This window comes from Aspergillus campestris (genome assembly GCF_002847485.1).
Source record: "Aspergillus campestris IBT 28561 chromosome Unknown P168scaffold_4, whole genome shotgun sequence".
Lineage (NCBI taxonomy): Eukaryota > Fungi > Ascomycota > Eurotiomycetes > Eurotiales > Aspergillaceae > Aspergillus > Aspergillus campestris.
Genome location: NW_020194339.1, coordinates 2,064,012 through 2,079,609, shown reverse-complemented (window position 1 = coordinate 2,079,609; position 15,598 = coordinate 2,064,012). Strand labels below are relative to the sequence as shown.

At 54.4% G+C, this 15,598-nt stretch overlaps 6 protein-coding genes across 6 annotated transcripts; 1 reads left to right on the top strand and 5 right to left on the bottom strand.

The window, feature by feature from the left end:
- Positions 1-121: 121 nt before the first annotated feature.
- Positions 122-1,321, bottom strand: P168DRAFT_233765 (uncharacterized protein; the record flags this gene model as incomplete). Its single annotated transcript, XM_024833385.1, has 1 exon — positions 122-1,321. The coding sequence occupies one exon, from the start codon at positions 1,319-1,321 to the stop codon at positions 122-124; it is 1,200 nt and encodes a 399-aa protein (XP_024694696.1).
- A 1,713-nt stretch (positions 1,322-3,034) lies between these two features.
- Positions 3,035-5,316, bottom strand: P168DRAFT_280939 (molybdenum cofactor biosynthesis prote; the record flags this gene model as incomplete). Its single annotated transcript, XM_024835895.1, has 2 exons — positions 3,035-3,768; positions 3,930-5,316. 2 exons carry the CDS (start codon positions 5,314-5,316, stop codon positions 3,035-3,037), a joined length of 2,121 nt encoding a protein of 706 aa, XP_024694695.1.
- Positions 5,317-5,712: 396 nt separating this feature from the next.
- On the bottom strand, positions 5,713-6,746 carry P168DRAFT_134783 (uncharacterized protein). Its single transcript, XM_024832712.1, has one exon. It carries the CDS (start codon positions 6,652-6,654, stop codon positions 6,109-6,111), a length of 546 nt encoding a protein of 181 aa, XP_024694694.1. The 5' UTR covers positions 6,655-6,746; the 3' UTR covers positions 5,713-6,108.
- A 738-nt stretch (positions 6,747-7,484) lies between these two features.
- Positions 7,485-9,652, bottom strand: P168DRAFT_317595 (fungal specific transcription factor domain-containing protein; the record flags this gene model as incomplete). Its single annotated transcript, XM_024840120.1, has 5 exons — positions 7,485-8,175; positions 8,236-8,571; positions 8,628-8,804; positions 8,866-9,029; positions 9,092-9,652. The coding sequence occupies 5 exons, from the start codon at positions 9,650-9,652 to the stop codon at positions 7,485-7,487; spliced, it is 1,929 nt and encodes a 642-aa protein (XP_024694693.1).
- Positions 9,653-11,260: 1,608 nt separating this feature from the next.
- Positions 11,261-12,526, top strand: thiA (thiamine thiazole synthase). Its single transcript, XM_024837008.1, has 2 exons — positions 11,261-11,621; positions 11,696-12,526. The coding sequence occupies exons 1-2, from the start codon at positions 11,285-11,287 to the stop codon at positions 12,352-12,354; spliced, it is 996 nt and encodes a 331-aa protein (XP_024694692.1). The 5' UTR covers positions 11,261-11,284; the 3' UTR covers positions 12,355-12,526.
- A 614-nt stretch (positions 12,527-13,140) lies between these two features.
- On the bottom strand, positions 13,141-15,336 carry P168DRAFT_134646 (beta-N-acetylhexosaminidase). Its single transcript, XM_024832711.1, has 2 exons — positions 15,254-15,336; positions 13,141-15,137 (listed from the first exon to the last, which is right to left on the bottom strand). Exon 2 carries the CDS (start codon positions 15,032-15,034, stop codon positions 13,217-13,219), a length of 1,818 nt encoding a protein of 605 aa, XP_024694691.1. The 5' UTR covers positions 15,035-15,137; positions 15,254-15,336; the 3' UTR covers positions 13,141-13,216.
- Between the last annotated feature and the right edge of the window lie 262 nt (positions 15,337-15,598).

The following is a 15,598-nucleotide window of genomic DNA, read 5'->3' as shown; positions in this document are numbered from 1 at the left end:
GAATTGAAGGAAAAAAGGACAAACGGCCAATGGACGCGCGTGCACATGGGAGTATCACGAGAACAAGAAAACGTAAGGGCGGATATATGCATAGAGAGAGGGATAGATCAATATAGCAGGACTAGCGCGGTTTGGGCCAGCCGTCAATGTCGCCAAACCACCGCGACCGGTAAATTTCGAGGCCCTCGTTGATCGCGCGGTAGACGCCGTTCTCGACGAGGCTGGTGTGGTTGCCGCGGTATTTTTGCCAGAGGGACTGCACGTAGATGAAGCTGCCGTCGGGGGCGAGACTGAAGCTCTTCAGGTCGCCCAGGGGCTGCTCCTGGAGGACCCCGTCACCGTCCACGCCGTGGCGATCGTTGGTGGTGACGCGGAAGCCTGGCATGTACTTGTCGACAACCGCGCCGTGATGTTCGGTGAAACGGCCAGTCGTGATGTCGAAGGCGTGCAGACTTGAATCCTCGGAAACGAGGAACTTGCGCTGGTTGGGGACGGGGACCAGGTCATGGAGGCCGACCCACCAGGTAAAGCCCACACCCCACTCGACGTCCTGCCGGACGGGCTCGTCGAGGCGGTAGACGTAGGCATCGTCGGCGTGGAGGAGCCCCGTGGCCTCGTCGAAGGGGTAGGCGTGGATGGTGCCGCGCGCGGGTTCGGGGTCGGATCCATCGGCCGCCAAGTCCGTGCCGGCGGCCCAGAGCATGCTGCCGGCCTCGTCCCAGATCAGGCCGTGGATGGCGCGCAATCCGGTGACGTTCTGGAGGATGGGCGGGCTGGGGTCGAGGGGAAGGGCCTCACTCGTGTTGTACACGAGCACACCGTCCCAGGGGCGCTGGCCGGTGGTGCCGACGGCCATGCGGTCGCCGGGCAAGGGCTCGAGGGTGTGCGCATTCCAGAGAACCTCGTTGTCGCGGCAGATCGCCCAGGTGATGAGCTTATCGGTTTCCGGGTTGTCGGGCGTGTGGTTGATGATGAGGGCGAGGGACGAGTAGATGGCGGCGACGGCCGTGCCGTTGCGCATCCACTTGAGCTCCGTCGCGTCGTTGGCGCTGCTGTACAGGCAATTGCGGATCTCTTTGGGCAGGTCCTGCTGCACGTCGTCACGCTCGAACTTCCACTTGACGATCCCGTCGCGGTCGTGAATCCTGATTAACGGTGGCACCCCGTAGTGGCCGGTGATGATGTCCTCCCATGGTCCCTCCGCGGCGACGGGGACATTGTTCTCCGGTCGCAGGCGCGCCTGTGGTTGAATCGGGGGGATCGCTAGGTTGGCTAGAGGATCGAAAAGGTAGAAGAACCAGCCGAAAACGCTGCCCAGCATTTTTTCCCCTTTAAGTATTTGTTTTTCCCTTTTGGCCCCCTTCTTTGCTGAGTTTTTGTGTTGGTACTTTGCTTCTGGAAAACAAAAAAGGAAAAGGAACGAAAATTAGACTTTGGACAGTGCTATAATCCTGCGAATCCCTCGATGGGGCCTCGAAGCGCAGGACGGAAAGGGGGAGGGAGGGATTTGGAGAGACCAGGATAACAACACATGCAAGGTGTCAAGTCCTGTCGCGGGTCGGGTGGAGTCGAGTCGAGTTGAAAACCGTTGGCCAAAGAGGGGACGTGATAGGCAGCCTTACCGGACGGAAAAGACGAAGAAGTACGTCAACTGGGGATCATGCAGGATGGGGAAAGCAACGTCAGGCAGAAGACCAACTCAACAATAGATAAAAAGACAAAGGAACAAAGGACGAAGCCGATCAGAGAATCCTCCGTCTCTTTTCCTCAAACAAACCCCACAGCGGACACACACAGAGGCAAAACTTCCAGGTCGATAAGAGAGAAAAGAGACCCACCATCAGGATGGCGACGACAACCATGATTGACTAGTAGGGGTGCGGAAAACTGGGGCTCATCCCGGGGGGGTGACCCAATCATGGCGTGATGTCTCCATTCAGCCTTGTCTGGTACTTCCCAAAACACTGAACAGGTTAAAAAAAAAAAAAAAAAAAAACCCCCAAAAAACGACCAGGGTCCTAGCCACGCTGGCGGGCCGCACTGACTGAGTTGAGCGTCAAAGAAAGGGTCCGCCAATCAGTCCAGGAAAAGGCATGACGCCACCAGCCAACTGATCCGGTGGATTTGCCTACAGTGTGGTATCGTCCTGACTCGTGTGGAAGCTGGGAGGCAAGGCATTGGACCTGGAATGCAGATACATCAGGCTCACCATCATTCAAAGGCCCATCGGACGACTTACCTCCTTCGAATGCAGGCCAAGAACCCAGCATAGCCCGATACAGGCCTGGGCGGACTCCGGTGGTGGTGATGGACGAAAGGGAGAGAGAGAGAAAGACGAAGTGGAGATCTTGGCGCTCCGAAAGGGGAAGATCGGCGGCGGTCGCGTGACCTGGCCGGCACGTGCGCCGACCCCTTCCCCGCTTATGTCAGCGGCGTTTTGTCACGTGGATTGTACGGATCAACCGATTCTCCGGAGTATATGCCCTATCGGTGAGACAACTGGCAAGAATTTACCATCTACACTACGCCTTCACCAACGGTACGAAGATATTTATAGATACAAACAATCCATAGCGACAACACAACATTTATTTTAAGCTTGGCCCCTCATATCCTTGGACTGGGGCAGATATTCCAATCTTTCCGCCCGTGCCGAGAGTGCCTGTATTGGCTCGCGAAAGATGGCCTGGACCAACCGTTCGTGCACGGCGGCTTTGAGTAGCGTGGTTTGGATGAAATTAATTGTAGGTTGCACATGGTGGTTTGTGTTCGCGTGCAAATATATAGCCAGAGAGATGGCCTGGAACCTTGAACAAAGGGCTGCCAAGACTGGTGCATTCTGTACGACGCCCTCCGTGGCCGGATTTGTACAGAGCGGACATAAACTGGGAGTGGGGCGGATGGTATGGTGTGATGATTGAAAGGAGTACAAATCGGTCGAGAATCCTGTGCGAGGAGACGTGGCACGTATCTGTACATGGCCTGGTGGTACTGGATGGCATGGATGGTCTTCTTTGTAGTAGGAGACGCTCTTTCACTGTCCATCTGAAGCGCCCTTCACCTCATCCTCTCGGATCCAATGCCCGCTCTTCCCCCCCCTTTTCTCCAGCAATTGAACGCCACCAATGACCATCCCTTTGTCCACAGCCTTCAGCATGTCGTACACAGTCAATGCGGCGCCCATAGTCGCCGTCATGGCTTCCATCTCGACGCCCGTGCGACCGAGACAGCTGACAGTCGCCCGCACCTGCATGGCACCGTGGCCCATGGTGTCACCACCGGAGGGGGAGCCGGGCTCCGCCAGCTGCACATCCACCTCGACACCGGTGATGCCGATCCCGGGATGACATAACGGGATCATGTCGGGCGTCTTCTTCGCAGCCATGATTCCCGCGATGCGGGCGACGCTGAACACATCTCCCTTGCGCGTGATGCCTCCGTCGCGCAGCAACTCCCACGGACGGGGGTTGGAGAAGTGCACTTCGCAACACGCCGTGGCCTGTCGCTCTGTGACCGGCTTCTGGCCGATCTTTGTCATGTGTACGTGGTGCTGGGGCGTAAGATGAGGAAGGTCGGGATCCGACGTCGTTGGAAGCGAGGCCGACGGCGGGTTCTTGGGCAATGTGTCTGTTCCCCGACGGGACGAAGAACTGCTACGTTTCTGGTGATATAACCGGATCTGGCCCGCAGAAAAGGCAGAGGGAAGCAAATGCAGTGGGATGGTTGTCTGTGTATTCGCCATTGGAGACCTGGCCATACGTCCATTATCTAAACTCCCTTCATCAGCGTGGATTCAAACGATAGCAATCTTGTATATACAGTGAAGCGGCCACCGAAAGCCATAGGAAGCTATATACAGACACCAGATGCTGTGCGGAAAGTTCATAACTCATAGAAATCATTGAAGCAAGGGAAGTCAGCCTACCCACCGATCAGAATCATAGGGCGGTTCTTCATGTTCTCGAGCTGGCCCATGCCGGCATGTTTGGCCTTTTTGCGTTTGACCGCGGCGCCGATGATGTCTAGCATTTCTCGCTCCCTGGGATTGACCAATCCTCCTTGATCATGCACTTCGGCCGCTTTTTCGGCCGCTTCAAGAAGGCCCAACTCGTGTAGTGCGACATCATCTATTGGCTCGCCATTGTTCTGCTTGCGGATCACATCCCGCAGGGAAACCTCCGAGTTGCCAAACAGGCACACCTTCAGGTTGCCATCGCCGGTGATGCGCAGGCGGTTGCAGGTCCCGCAGAAATTGTGGGTCATGCTCGTGATGAACCCCACCCGACCCTGGAACCCAGGGACATGGTAGGTCTTACTCGTGTCGTTCTTGTGGTCGGGCACTTTGTCCAGGGTGGGGTATTTCTCCCGGATGACTGCCAGCATCTCCTGGTACGAGAACATCTTGCCCTGGCTCCACTTGTTGCCGTCAAAGGGCATGTACTCGATGAATCGTACCTCGATGGGACGGTCGCGTCCCATCTCCACGAACGGGACGATCTCACGATCATTGAGCCCGCGCATCACGACACAGTTGATCTTCAGTTTGATTCCCGCGCCCGCCTTGTTCATCTCCAGGATCCGATCAATGCTCTTCATCACGGCGTCAAACCCCTTCCGCCTCGTCATGATCTGGAACTGAAAGGGATCGAGCGTATCTAAACTCAGATTCACTCCCGTCAAGCCCGCCTCCACCATGGGGTCCAGCTTGCGGTGCAGGGAGATTCCGTTGGTGGTCAGGCATAGCTCCCGGAGCCCATGCCGGCGCAGTTCCCCGATCGACTGCATCAGCGGCACGATATCTTTGCGCACGGTGGGCTCTCCGCCCGTCAGTCGGATCTTCGTCACACCCTGGGACACGAAGAGCGACGAGAGGTAGACGATCTCGGGGGAGGTCAGGAGGTGGGCGGACGGTGACAGCTGGATTCCCTCTTCGGGCATGCAGTACAGACATCGCAGGTTGCAGCGCTCGGTGACACTAATTCGAAGGTAATCATGCTGACGATGGAAGGTATCGGTCAGGAAATCCGAGAAGGGTTTTGCAGACTTGAGGGCTGACCATCGTTGTGCGGGGTCTTTCTCGGAGGGAGTCGCGGGGGTTGTCAATCCCGGGGGGGTTGGGTCAGGGCGATGACTCTCAGATCGACTGTCTCCAGTCGCAGCGGAAGGCCGCGCCACTGGTGATTCTGTCCCATACGAGCGACATGGTACAAAAGCATGCTGTCTGTTGGATCGATGGTAGGAGATGCGGGGAAGGCGGGGCGACGCGAACAGAGAGACCGCATGTCGTCTCGATATCAAAAACCCAGCCATACTCATGTTTCCTACTCGCAAAACATGGATAGACAGAAGACGTCAGGCATATTCCCACGATGTGATATATATAAAGGAAGAGAAACGTCTTATCAAGGGAGAGAGAGGTGTCGTTATATGAATGCGGGGGCGAGAAGATAGAGCGCCGCTAATCAGGTGAGTTGATTCCTATTGGTAATCGGAACTCACCTGGATTATGTAAGGATACTGACCACCTGATCATATACTAACCGTAGCAGGCTAGCCTATATATCACGTGGACAGATATCGACAAAGCCAGAAGGAACAACGCTGATTGGTGCGATCTACTAATACTGACCAGCCCTAATGTCTGCAGTCTATCACCGGTGTTGATCACACGAAGTCAATGCTCAGAGACTTGGTATTCTATGAATGACTACAGAGTATTAGAGCAGGTGGGATATCTATTTTTGGCCATGGTTATATTCTTGTGGCTGCTTTCTGCTTCAAACCACGGCGAGAGGTTGAGAACGGTAGAGACTGTATGTCTCTTTAGTCTCGACTGGAAACACAATCCTCTGATGAACACAATATTTGGTTCTCAATTTCTTTGCAGAAGATAACTCGGTAGCCAAAGGAACATACAGAAAGACGTCAAAACATAAGGAATGACAAACATGTGTTAAGCTCTCCATCGCATCGACCGCATCAAGTAAGGTAAGAAAGCCAACAAACACAACCTCAACTGTCATCACAGCCCACGGAAAATTCCTCCCAGTTGATCAACCAGGGCACTCTCCCTCACAGCACAGCACTTTCCAGCCCTGCTTGCATTTGCTACCACAGCCGGTCTTTGAAAGCATACAGCGGGTCTCTCCCCTCTTGCAGCCATCGTCGCATGTCGGCGCCGTGCCAGCGTAGTAGCACTTCCTTGGGGGTGGGCATACACCCATGGCATCTGTTACAAAGAGCGTTAGCAACGGTATCAGCACTAGACGGGTAGACGGGGACAGACCAAGATCTGGGAAGTGACCAGCCATGCTGTTGGGCTGGGAACGCTCCATCTGAAGCGACGGCGACGCGGAGGACAGAGAGGTCGCCGCAAAGACGACAAACACGTAAATGAAACGCATTCTGAATGGGCTTTAACGACGAGACCGCAGTGCACTTCACACAGTCTTCAGCTGAATGATTGACCTCTTCTGAATTTCCGAGAAGACCAGCACGAGAGGGTTGGAAGGGAAGCTGGATTGCTAGATCGTGGACAACTCGCGCCCTTATAATTCGAGATGGCCGGTATACCAACAAAGACAGAGGCAGTGAAGCTGTAGGAGTCCCTATGCGAAACCAATGCCACATGGATTCTACCAATCCTGTTGACATATGTGTAACATGACTTCAACGATCTTAAAGACTTGATGACGCATAGCGCATCGGCATGCTGTTTTCAGCCATCATGGCTGGCCCTTTACCCATTGTTCATTACTTGGCCCCAGTCAGCGCAGTTCGACTAGCACCTTGCGTTTGAGAGGCCCATTGAACTGAAAAGGCAGAGGGGATCTAGATCATGGTAGCTGTATATGAATATAAAGCAACATTGGCATCAGTTGGCTACTTGATACATGTCTGTATCACCCTCGAACACCTAGCTCAGATTCATACATTTCCTGCAGGCATGTTCTTGTTTAGATTTCAATCTGATGTTGATGGGTCGGAAGACCTGATGTAAACGGACAGTCCACCAACAGTCATAGTATATATTGAGGTCGTGTACTTGAATCATTAGATTCAAGCTCATTCTAAGGCAGAGGCCATGCTGAAGAAGAGGGCAGTGGATGTCCCGTGACTTCTCCGGTACAAAGAAACAACCTTGACAGGCTGAACAACTTTTCCATCTTCATCCATCGAAGTTGGTGTGACAACTAACCCCACAAAGGATCCCACACAACATCCTGGGTCTCAAAGGTAATAAAGGAACAGATCATGGATGATCTTTCCATCTTCCCCGTCCACCTTACTCCTGGGTTCCATGCGATGGTTGGCTATGACCAACAGAGAGTTCGAATCCCACACCTGGTACCCTCTTGCTGACTAGCTCTCCATGAACCATATCTAACGTTGTTTGTTCCATCTTCTAGGCTGTCATTTGTAGTGAGGCCTTTACGGATCTGGGGTTCTCCAATTCCCCTCGCGAACTTTCCGTGGGTGTGGTGTCATGTGGACGAAGAGCCAGAGTTGTCTGACGGTGAAAAGCGGAAGGTTTCTGATGGCGGGGTGTGCAAATTTACTTCCTTCCCTACACTGAGATGCTCGTACATTCTGAGCATCTCCTCCATGGGTGGTAACTGATCCGGCGATTGATCTTCCAGACCACGGAGATCGGGGTCGCGAGCATACAGCTCCCGTTGGGCCTTGCGGTACCCCCCCTGCTGAGCAGACGTATCGGAGAAAGCGCTAAGCACAGAGAGCCCCTGTGCCTGGTGGGCGAGTTCGACGGAATCAAATGTTGGTCTCCCACCGGTGCGCACGGTGACGGATTGGCGGAAGACCGGAAACAGCTTTCTCCCCACCGGCGTGTGGTGATAGATCACCGAGAATGCGCTGGTCAGAGAAAGGAAATCACGGTCTAGTACGTCGAATGACTGGTGCTCAAGCATGGTGAAGAGCGCTAGCATGATGACGTACATAACGTACTGGTGGGAGCGACGGATCCCGAATTCACGCCGATGCAGTCGAACGAGAGCCGAGATCTCGCGAGCGGAGGACAAGGCCGTCTCCAGCGCGCGGGGATCGACGACTCCTCTGTATTTTCCATGCGATTGTTGCCATCCCGGAGCATCGCAGGGGACAGCCCCTTGGAAATGTTCGAACGACAGGATAATGGTGAGAGCGTGATAGCGCATTCTATCATGAAATTGTCAGCTGGGATCGCAAACTGAGAGTCGTTGTATTGGCATCACGAACTTCAGCAGGACAAAGTGTGGTGCCAAGGTCTTTGTGTCAGAAAACTTCGTGGGTAATTCGCTTTCCCATTGTCTTAGGCTCTTGTAGAAGTGCTCTTTGCGCTCGACAACATCAATGCCGGGCTCTACGTTTTCGTGAAATATGTGGCAGATGTCTCTGGCAATATACGACAATCTGCAGGACTCATCGAAATACTCGCTCATCCAGAACGGCCGTGCCTGTCCGTCGATGGGATAGGGTATCCACTGTTCATCTTTGTCGGAGTCATTACGCGCGATACGGTCGATGCTGACTTCGTTGACGCGACATGGTCGGAGGAAGTTTGCGTGAACGACCCTGGACCCGTTATTACCATCTCGTCGGCACATCGAAGGGATACCAATTCCACTCACGTGTCCACTTGAAACAACCCCCATGCAGTTCGCTTGATCGACGATATCATATCCTCGGTCATGTGTGTCTTGCTGAGATTCAGTTTGGGGCCGTTGATAATACCCAGTGCCTCCCCCATCTCAACAGCTAGATTGAGCAAGGCATAACCGTTACCATCTTCTCCGGACATGGAATATCTGCGCACCAGGTTATCAGTGCGTCATCTTAGGCCGACATAAGGTCCCGGAAATGGCTTACCTCTCGTACAAAAGCAAAGCAGCCTGTAACGAAGCCAAGCGCACAACGGGGCCTCTGTCGAATTGGTAGGCTCCCAAGTGCCGCTCTGCCTCTGCTAGGAACTTGGTGCCCATCGTATTGACATCCTCGGGTGTCATGTTGACCTCTGAACCGTCGACGTAGATCTACTCGCGCGAGTCACGTCAGCCTTGACTCGATATGTGTCAGTGGCATCGGGGGTCCCTACGCATGCGTTGGCAAGAATGGCGTTGACCAGAAACGGGCTGCACAGATCGGAGTACACGTTCCCTTTGATCATATTTCTCAGAAGAATGTCTCTGTCGACAAATGCATAAAACGGGTAGTCCCAGGTGAAGTACAATGACACCAGGTGAGAGACCAAGTTATCATCATCGGTCACAGTTGTCCATGGCTTAGCAGGAACCTTAAAATAAGCCATGTTACACATGTAATTGATGTCCATGACTTTAGACCGATGTTCCAGTCGCCCGGCCTCACCATCCGCCCCGCGTTTCGTCCCTCGAGCTGTGGGCAGCCAAGTGCCATTTGTCTCCGCTGTCGCATTCCTGAGGACCACGCTATCCAGAAATGCGCGAACCTCCTGGATAGTGGCATGTCGACGGATCATCTGTAGTAGGGTCTCTGTGTGCCTCTCGCCGGCCGACCGAATTAGCTCGAAAAGGTCATTGATGAGTTTGTCCGAATAATTGGGCTCGTCGGGGTCTTTTTTCGCGGCAGTTCCATGATCTTGTAGGTCGAGTGTTGTGTCTTTCCCAATGTCTTCCATTGGGATGATCCAACAACTGGAGTATGTTGTGTCTGCTCACGACACTTAATTTTGAATTCTGACTATGGTTCCGGAATATACTGTTGAAGACTCGGTCCAGGCTTTACCAGGGTCTGATGGGGCTGTTGAATTCTCTCGAGCTTATGCACGAAGCAACGCGATTCCTGCGTGGACCAATTACTGGGAATTATCATAATGGCAGCGAATCCTGGTAGCACCATGTTCGATACGTCATTACCCTGATTCATGTGCTGGAAAACCATTCGTCCTTTCGGCCGGATCTCGTGGAGTGAAACACCAGGGAAGGAAATGGTTGTCTATAGTGATGTCACTCTAACATCATTACGATAAGGAGTTTGTCAGCCCTCTGGATCCCACGTCTGGGCTATAATCTTCAAATTCTCAAATTCGACCCACAATTCTCAAATTCGATCCACCAATTAGTCGAGTACAGTTCCTGGTCCTATGGTATCTAATTGTACCTGCCCCTCATGATGTGTGAATACACAGTTATAGCTATGTTCAGGTCAGTCAGTACACTGCATGGATTGCTGACCTGGTGGGACGCTGTAGCACACGGACAAGCATCCAACACAGGGAGATCCTGGCTTCTCTCAAGTCTCACTTCTAGAACAAGCCAAACCTTTCTGTTGGTCTATCCCTCTCCGCCATTGAGCCATCCAAGACCAGGGTTAGTGGAGTCACGTGGGTTATAATGGACACCCATGGACAATATGAGAGTGAAGGATGAATCGATCGAGACAGACCTCATTCCATGGAACCCACGCTCTGAAATGGACTTCCCCTCTTTCATATGCCTAGAATGCATGGGGTTCCATCCCCTGGTAATATGCCCGACGTGGTCGTCCAATATATTCTCTGCTATCCCCCCGTCTGACTGTGACCCACCACTAGCAGCAATACCCAACCTGCGACTAGATATCTGGCCATGCATCCTGCCCCTCTATTATAGGAAGGATGCCATCGCACAGCAGCCAAGCATGCAGGATACTACCCCGCCGGCTTCACCGGAGCCCAAATACAGTGCATTCCGGGCGGAGTCGGGACAGGTGCGGATAACAGAGTTTAAAAGACGGCAAATAGGCTTCACGATGACTCACGGTGATATCACTTCATCAAGTGTCTCGAAAGCGGGGAAACCATAGATTGATCGCTTTAAATGCCCCTCCCCGTCCGATCCATCTGATCTCTCGATTTCAAAGTCCATCCATCAGTATAGTTCTACACCACTGATACCAGTATACTCTACCAACAAGTCCTCCTCTCCTTCCAATGGAAGAAGAACCACTAACAGCGTCCAGGGACAATGTAATCCCCTCCGCCCGGCCTACGGGTCATTCTACAAATCTACCGATGGAAGCCATGCACTTTTGGCTGGACTCGTCTTCGCACGATCAAGGTATCTCAGGTAACGTCTGGGCATGGGCCGGTGTTCGTCCTGTCGTGGGTATATCATAGATCTACAGATATGATATATCCACGACGGGTTCGTTCTGAGATTATACGGTCACAACTTGATCTGGACAATACCAGCGAAAGGATCATGCCTTCTCTCGCCCCCTTAAAATGGAATGGCTAACAGTATTCAGTTCCCCACTCCAGCCAACAAACATGTCTCCCCCAGCAGCCATGATCGAGACCGTCGCGGCCCCGGCCGCCACCAAGAAGGACATCGTCGTGCCCCAGGGCCTCCCTGCCGACGCTGTCCCCCAGACCCAGCTGCTCGACCGGTTCGGTAGCAAGTGGGACGATTTCCGCTTTGCGCCCATCCGCGAGAGCCAGGTGTCCCGCGCCATGACGCGCCGCTACTTCCAGGACCTGGACCGCTACGCCGAGAGCGACATCGTCATTGTCGGAGCCGGATCGTGCGGACTGAGCGCGGCGTATGTGCTGGCTAAGGCGCGACCGGATTTGAAAATCGCCATCATCGAGGCGAACGTCTCTCCAGGTATGACACATACAACCACGACACCAGCTCCCTATAATATCAAAACACACATTAGAGTACTGACGCGTAAAAAGGCGGCGGAGCCTGGCTCGGCGGCCAACTCTTCTCCGCAATGATCATGCGTCGCCCAGCAGATGTCTTCCTCAGCGAGCTCGGCGTGCCATTCGAGCAAGACGCCGACAACGCCAACTACGTGGTAGTGAAGCACGCAGCGCTGTTCACATCCACGCTGCTCAGCAAGGTGCTGTCCTTCCCGAACGTGAAGCTCTTCAACGCGACAAGCGTGGAGGATCTCATCACGCGACCGGGCAGCTCAGGCCCCGAAAGCGCACGCATCGCCGGCGTCGTCGTCAACTGGACGCTGGTGACTATGCACCACGACGACCAGTCGTGCATGGACCCCAACACGATCAACGCGCCGATCGTGGTGTCCACGACTGGCCACGACGGCCCATTTGGTGCGTTCTCCGCGAAGCGGCTCGTATCGATGGGCGGCATCGACAAGCTGGGCGGCATGCGCGGCCTGGATATGAACACTGCGGAGGACGCGATTGTCAAGAACACGCGTGAGGTGACCAAAGGTTTGATCATTGGCGGAATGGAACTGTCGGAGATTGATGGTTTCAACCGTATGGGTCCGACTTTTGGGGCCATGGTGCTGAGCGGTGTTAAGGCTGCGGAGGAGACGCTGAAGGTGTTTGACGTGCGCAAGAGGGAGTGTGCTGAGAACTAGCTTGCTGGTGACTTGTGACCCTCGTGGGCTTGAAAAAGCCGTGGGCTGAACTGGAGATGCGTTTGCAGATGATGTCTCTGCCTTTCGCTTATACTAGGGACGGGTTGTTTCGCGCGATCACAGAATGCTATCTCTTCCGATCGAGAATTGATCTATTATTTATGAACCATCATGTCCAATCTATACAGTAGACACATGGAGTAAAATGCAATATAAGGATAAATACATACAAGAAGGCAACTCACTTTATCAGGCAGCTGTTAAGAGCGTAGCTAAACATGCTAGAGTCTTTGATAGGAAAGTACAAGAGGATAGCTAGGCTGACGCCTATCATGCCATTGTAGTAGAATTTACTATAAGAGAAGATATTATAGGTTGTGTACTGGATAGCATTATAGTCCTGATGTTCTAGCATTCTTGCAGGCTGATAATATCTGGGAGTAGGGATATCAGAGTAATCTGGCGCCCTATCTTGGAGAGGCACTTATTATGATATTTAGTAAGGAACTTGAGGCCCCAGTAGTTAAGGATAAAGATGCGGATGTGGGTGAGGGTGGAGGAAGCGGCGGCGGACGAGACGGAGGATAGGGATGATATTATAGTGTATTATCCCGGGTGCGAGGGCATGGTTGGGTGTCAGGTTTGTGAAGGTGTTGACATGGAGGATGAAGCCGAAGCTGTCCTGATCAGGAGTCGAAACAAACAATGGAAATAGATCACCTGGTATGATGTCATCTATACAGGGGTTGGTCTACGGAGTGCATGGCATCCAGTTTGGATTTGAATGATGATTATATTCTTCCAATACCCTAGCCTAGTCTAACGGCCCCAGGCTAGTATGCTAGCTCCTATGTACTAAACATTACTCAATGGCCGTCTGATTATAGTAGAGATCGCACGCGTGCGGGTGCTGCAGACAGTACTTGGGCACCAGTGGCGCGGCCTGCACCCCGTTGGCCAGCAGATACTCGCGGAAGTTCAGGATACGCTGAGTTAACTGCGTCGTGCGCTTGCGACCCTTGTCGTCGCGGTTGCCGGACCAGACGAGCTCGCCCAGCGCCGCCGCGCGCGGCCAGAACTTGGAGGAGACGGTCACGTCGTCGACCTGCTCGGCCCACAGCGGGGCGGTCGCGCCCACGACGCGCTTCTTCTGCGCGTCCGTCAGGTTCGCGGTGAAGTCGTAGTCGTAGATGCGCTGCCAGGTCTTGTACGGCGCGCACCACGAGCCGCCGTCGCCGCCGTAGTTGAGGCTGGGGATCTTCTCGTCCGGGTTCGTCATGACGTTGTAGCGCGGGTCGTTGGTGACGAAGCCGCCGTGGCCGCAGTCAAGATAGAGGAACTCAGAGGAGGAGACGATAACGTTGTAGCCGTCGGCCGTCAGCTTGTCGATGTTCTCAAGGCCCTTGTTCCAGCTCTGCATGACGATGTCCTTGGGCACGTCGGGCGCACTCTCCGTGCCGACGGCAACGTCCTCCCACATGATGAGGCGCCGGTCCTCGCGGGCGCTGCGGAAGATGGGCACGGCTTTGTCAACCCAGTGCTGGACCAGGTCGTTGTAGGTGCGCGACGGGTCCTCGGCGAACCAGTCGGTGACGTGGCGGCTGAAGTTGAAGCAGTTGGGTTGGATCTCGTCGCCCCCGACGTGGAACCAGTTATCGGGGAAGATGGTAGACAGCTCCTCGTAGACGTTGCGCACGACCTCGTAGGTGCCCGGGTAGATGATGTCCAGCTGGCCCGGGTTGGGCTCGACGCCCGTGTGCAGCTCCCAGACGTCGTTGGACCACCAGGCGTCGGCGCAGGCGACGATCTCCGGATTGACCTGCTTCCAGCCCGAGGACGAGTGGCTGGGCATGTCAATCTCGGGAATGACGCGCACGCCGCGGGCGCGGGCGTAACGGACCACATGGCGCATGTCGGCGTGGGAGTACACCTCGCGCGGCGAGTAGGCGTCGCGCGTCATCTCCGGGTACGCGTCGATCTGGATGGGCCAGGACTGCGAGTCCTCGAGGTGCCAGTGCAGGACGTTGAGTTTCGACAGTGCCATCCCGTCCAGCTGCTCCCGGATCTTGCCCAGGGTGATGAAGTTGCGGCCCGTATCGAGCATGATACCGCGGTAGGGGTACAACGGCGCGTCCTTGATGCGGACCGGTTGCTCGAGGATCAGGCCACCATGCCCGTCGTCGATCACCAGCTGCTGGAAGGTGGTGAAGGCGTGTAGGGCGCCCCAGACGGTGGGGGCCTTGATGACCACGCTGCTGGAGGCCGTATCAACAACTAGCGTGTACGACTCGTCCACGCCGTGCTGCAGGTCCGCCTGCAGGTCCTTGACCACCACGTCGACGAAGTGCAGCGACGGGGTGGGCGCGCGTTTCTCATGCACGTGACCCGACGGGGTGGCCGATGGGGTGGCGGAGGGGAAGGGCTGGAAGGACGAGATGGGGGCTTCGGTGGCCGCAGGGACCCATCTCAATTTGACGATGGTCTCCCAGGCGCGATTCCAGCCCTCCGTCAGAAGATGATCGCGAGTATCCTTGGAGGTGCGCAGCACCAGATGGCCCGAGACATGCTTGGGGCCCGACGATCCCCACTCGATGGACCGGGGCGCCGGCAGGGGGTTCACCTTGACCGCCGTCACGGAGGACGCGACCGTCAGGAGAAGGGACCACGCTGAGAAACGCATGATAACAAACCAAAAACTCGAGTCAGTGAAGGGGAGGTCAACAGAAACATCGAGAGTGCAGAAAGGGAGGAGAGGAGAGAGATCCGAGAGAGTTTAAAAAAAGCTGGAAAGGAAAGGAGTTAAGACATCAGCCTCGATCATTCCTGCAGGACGCCTGGAGAATACTTGCCCCCTCCAATGGAGTAAGCCGTAAACAACAGGTTGATAGGTCAATCTTACCACCAAATGTAACACGACAAACCCACGCTCTCTGTTGGGTTTCATGAGGTCGATCAGATTTGCAGGAAGCACTTTGCCCCGATTGATCGATCCTCATCATCTGCCCCTATGGGAATCCTTTTTGGGATTTCGTTCTCCTCAGTTGGAAGTCCGTTCTCAATGTGGGTTGACTCCACCAGACAGGGGGGCTTCGTCGGCTGATCACAATCGGTTGTCTCGATATCAACCTCATCTTCACAGTGCAACCCTGTTCTGCATTGCTCCAGTTGATGTCAAGCCACAGAGTAACCCCTCCTTTGCCAGCAAGGGTCCCGCAGTCTAGGGCAGCAAGGTTCAACCCGGTTG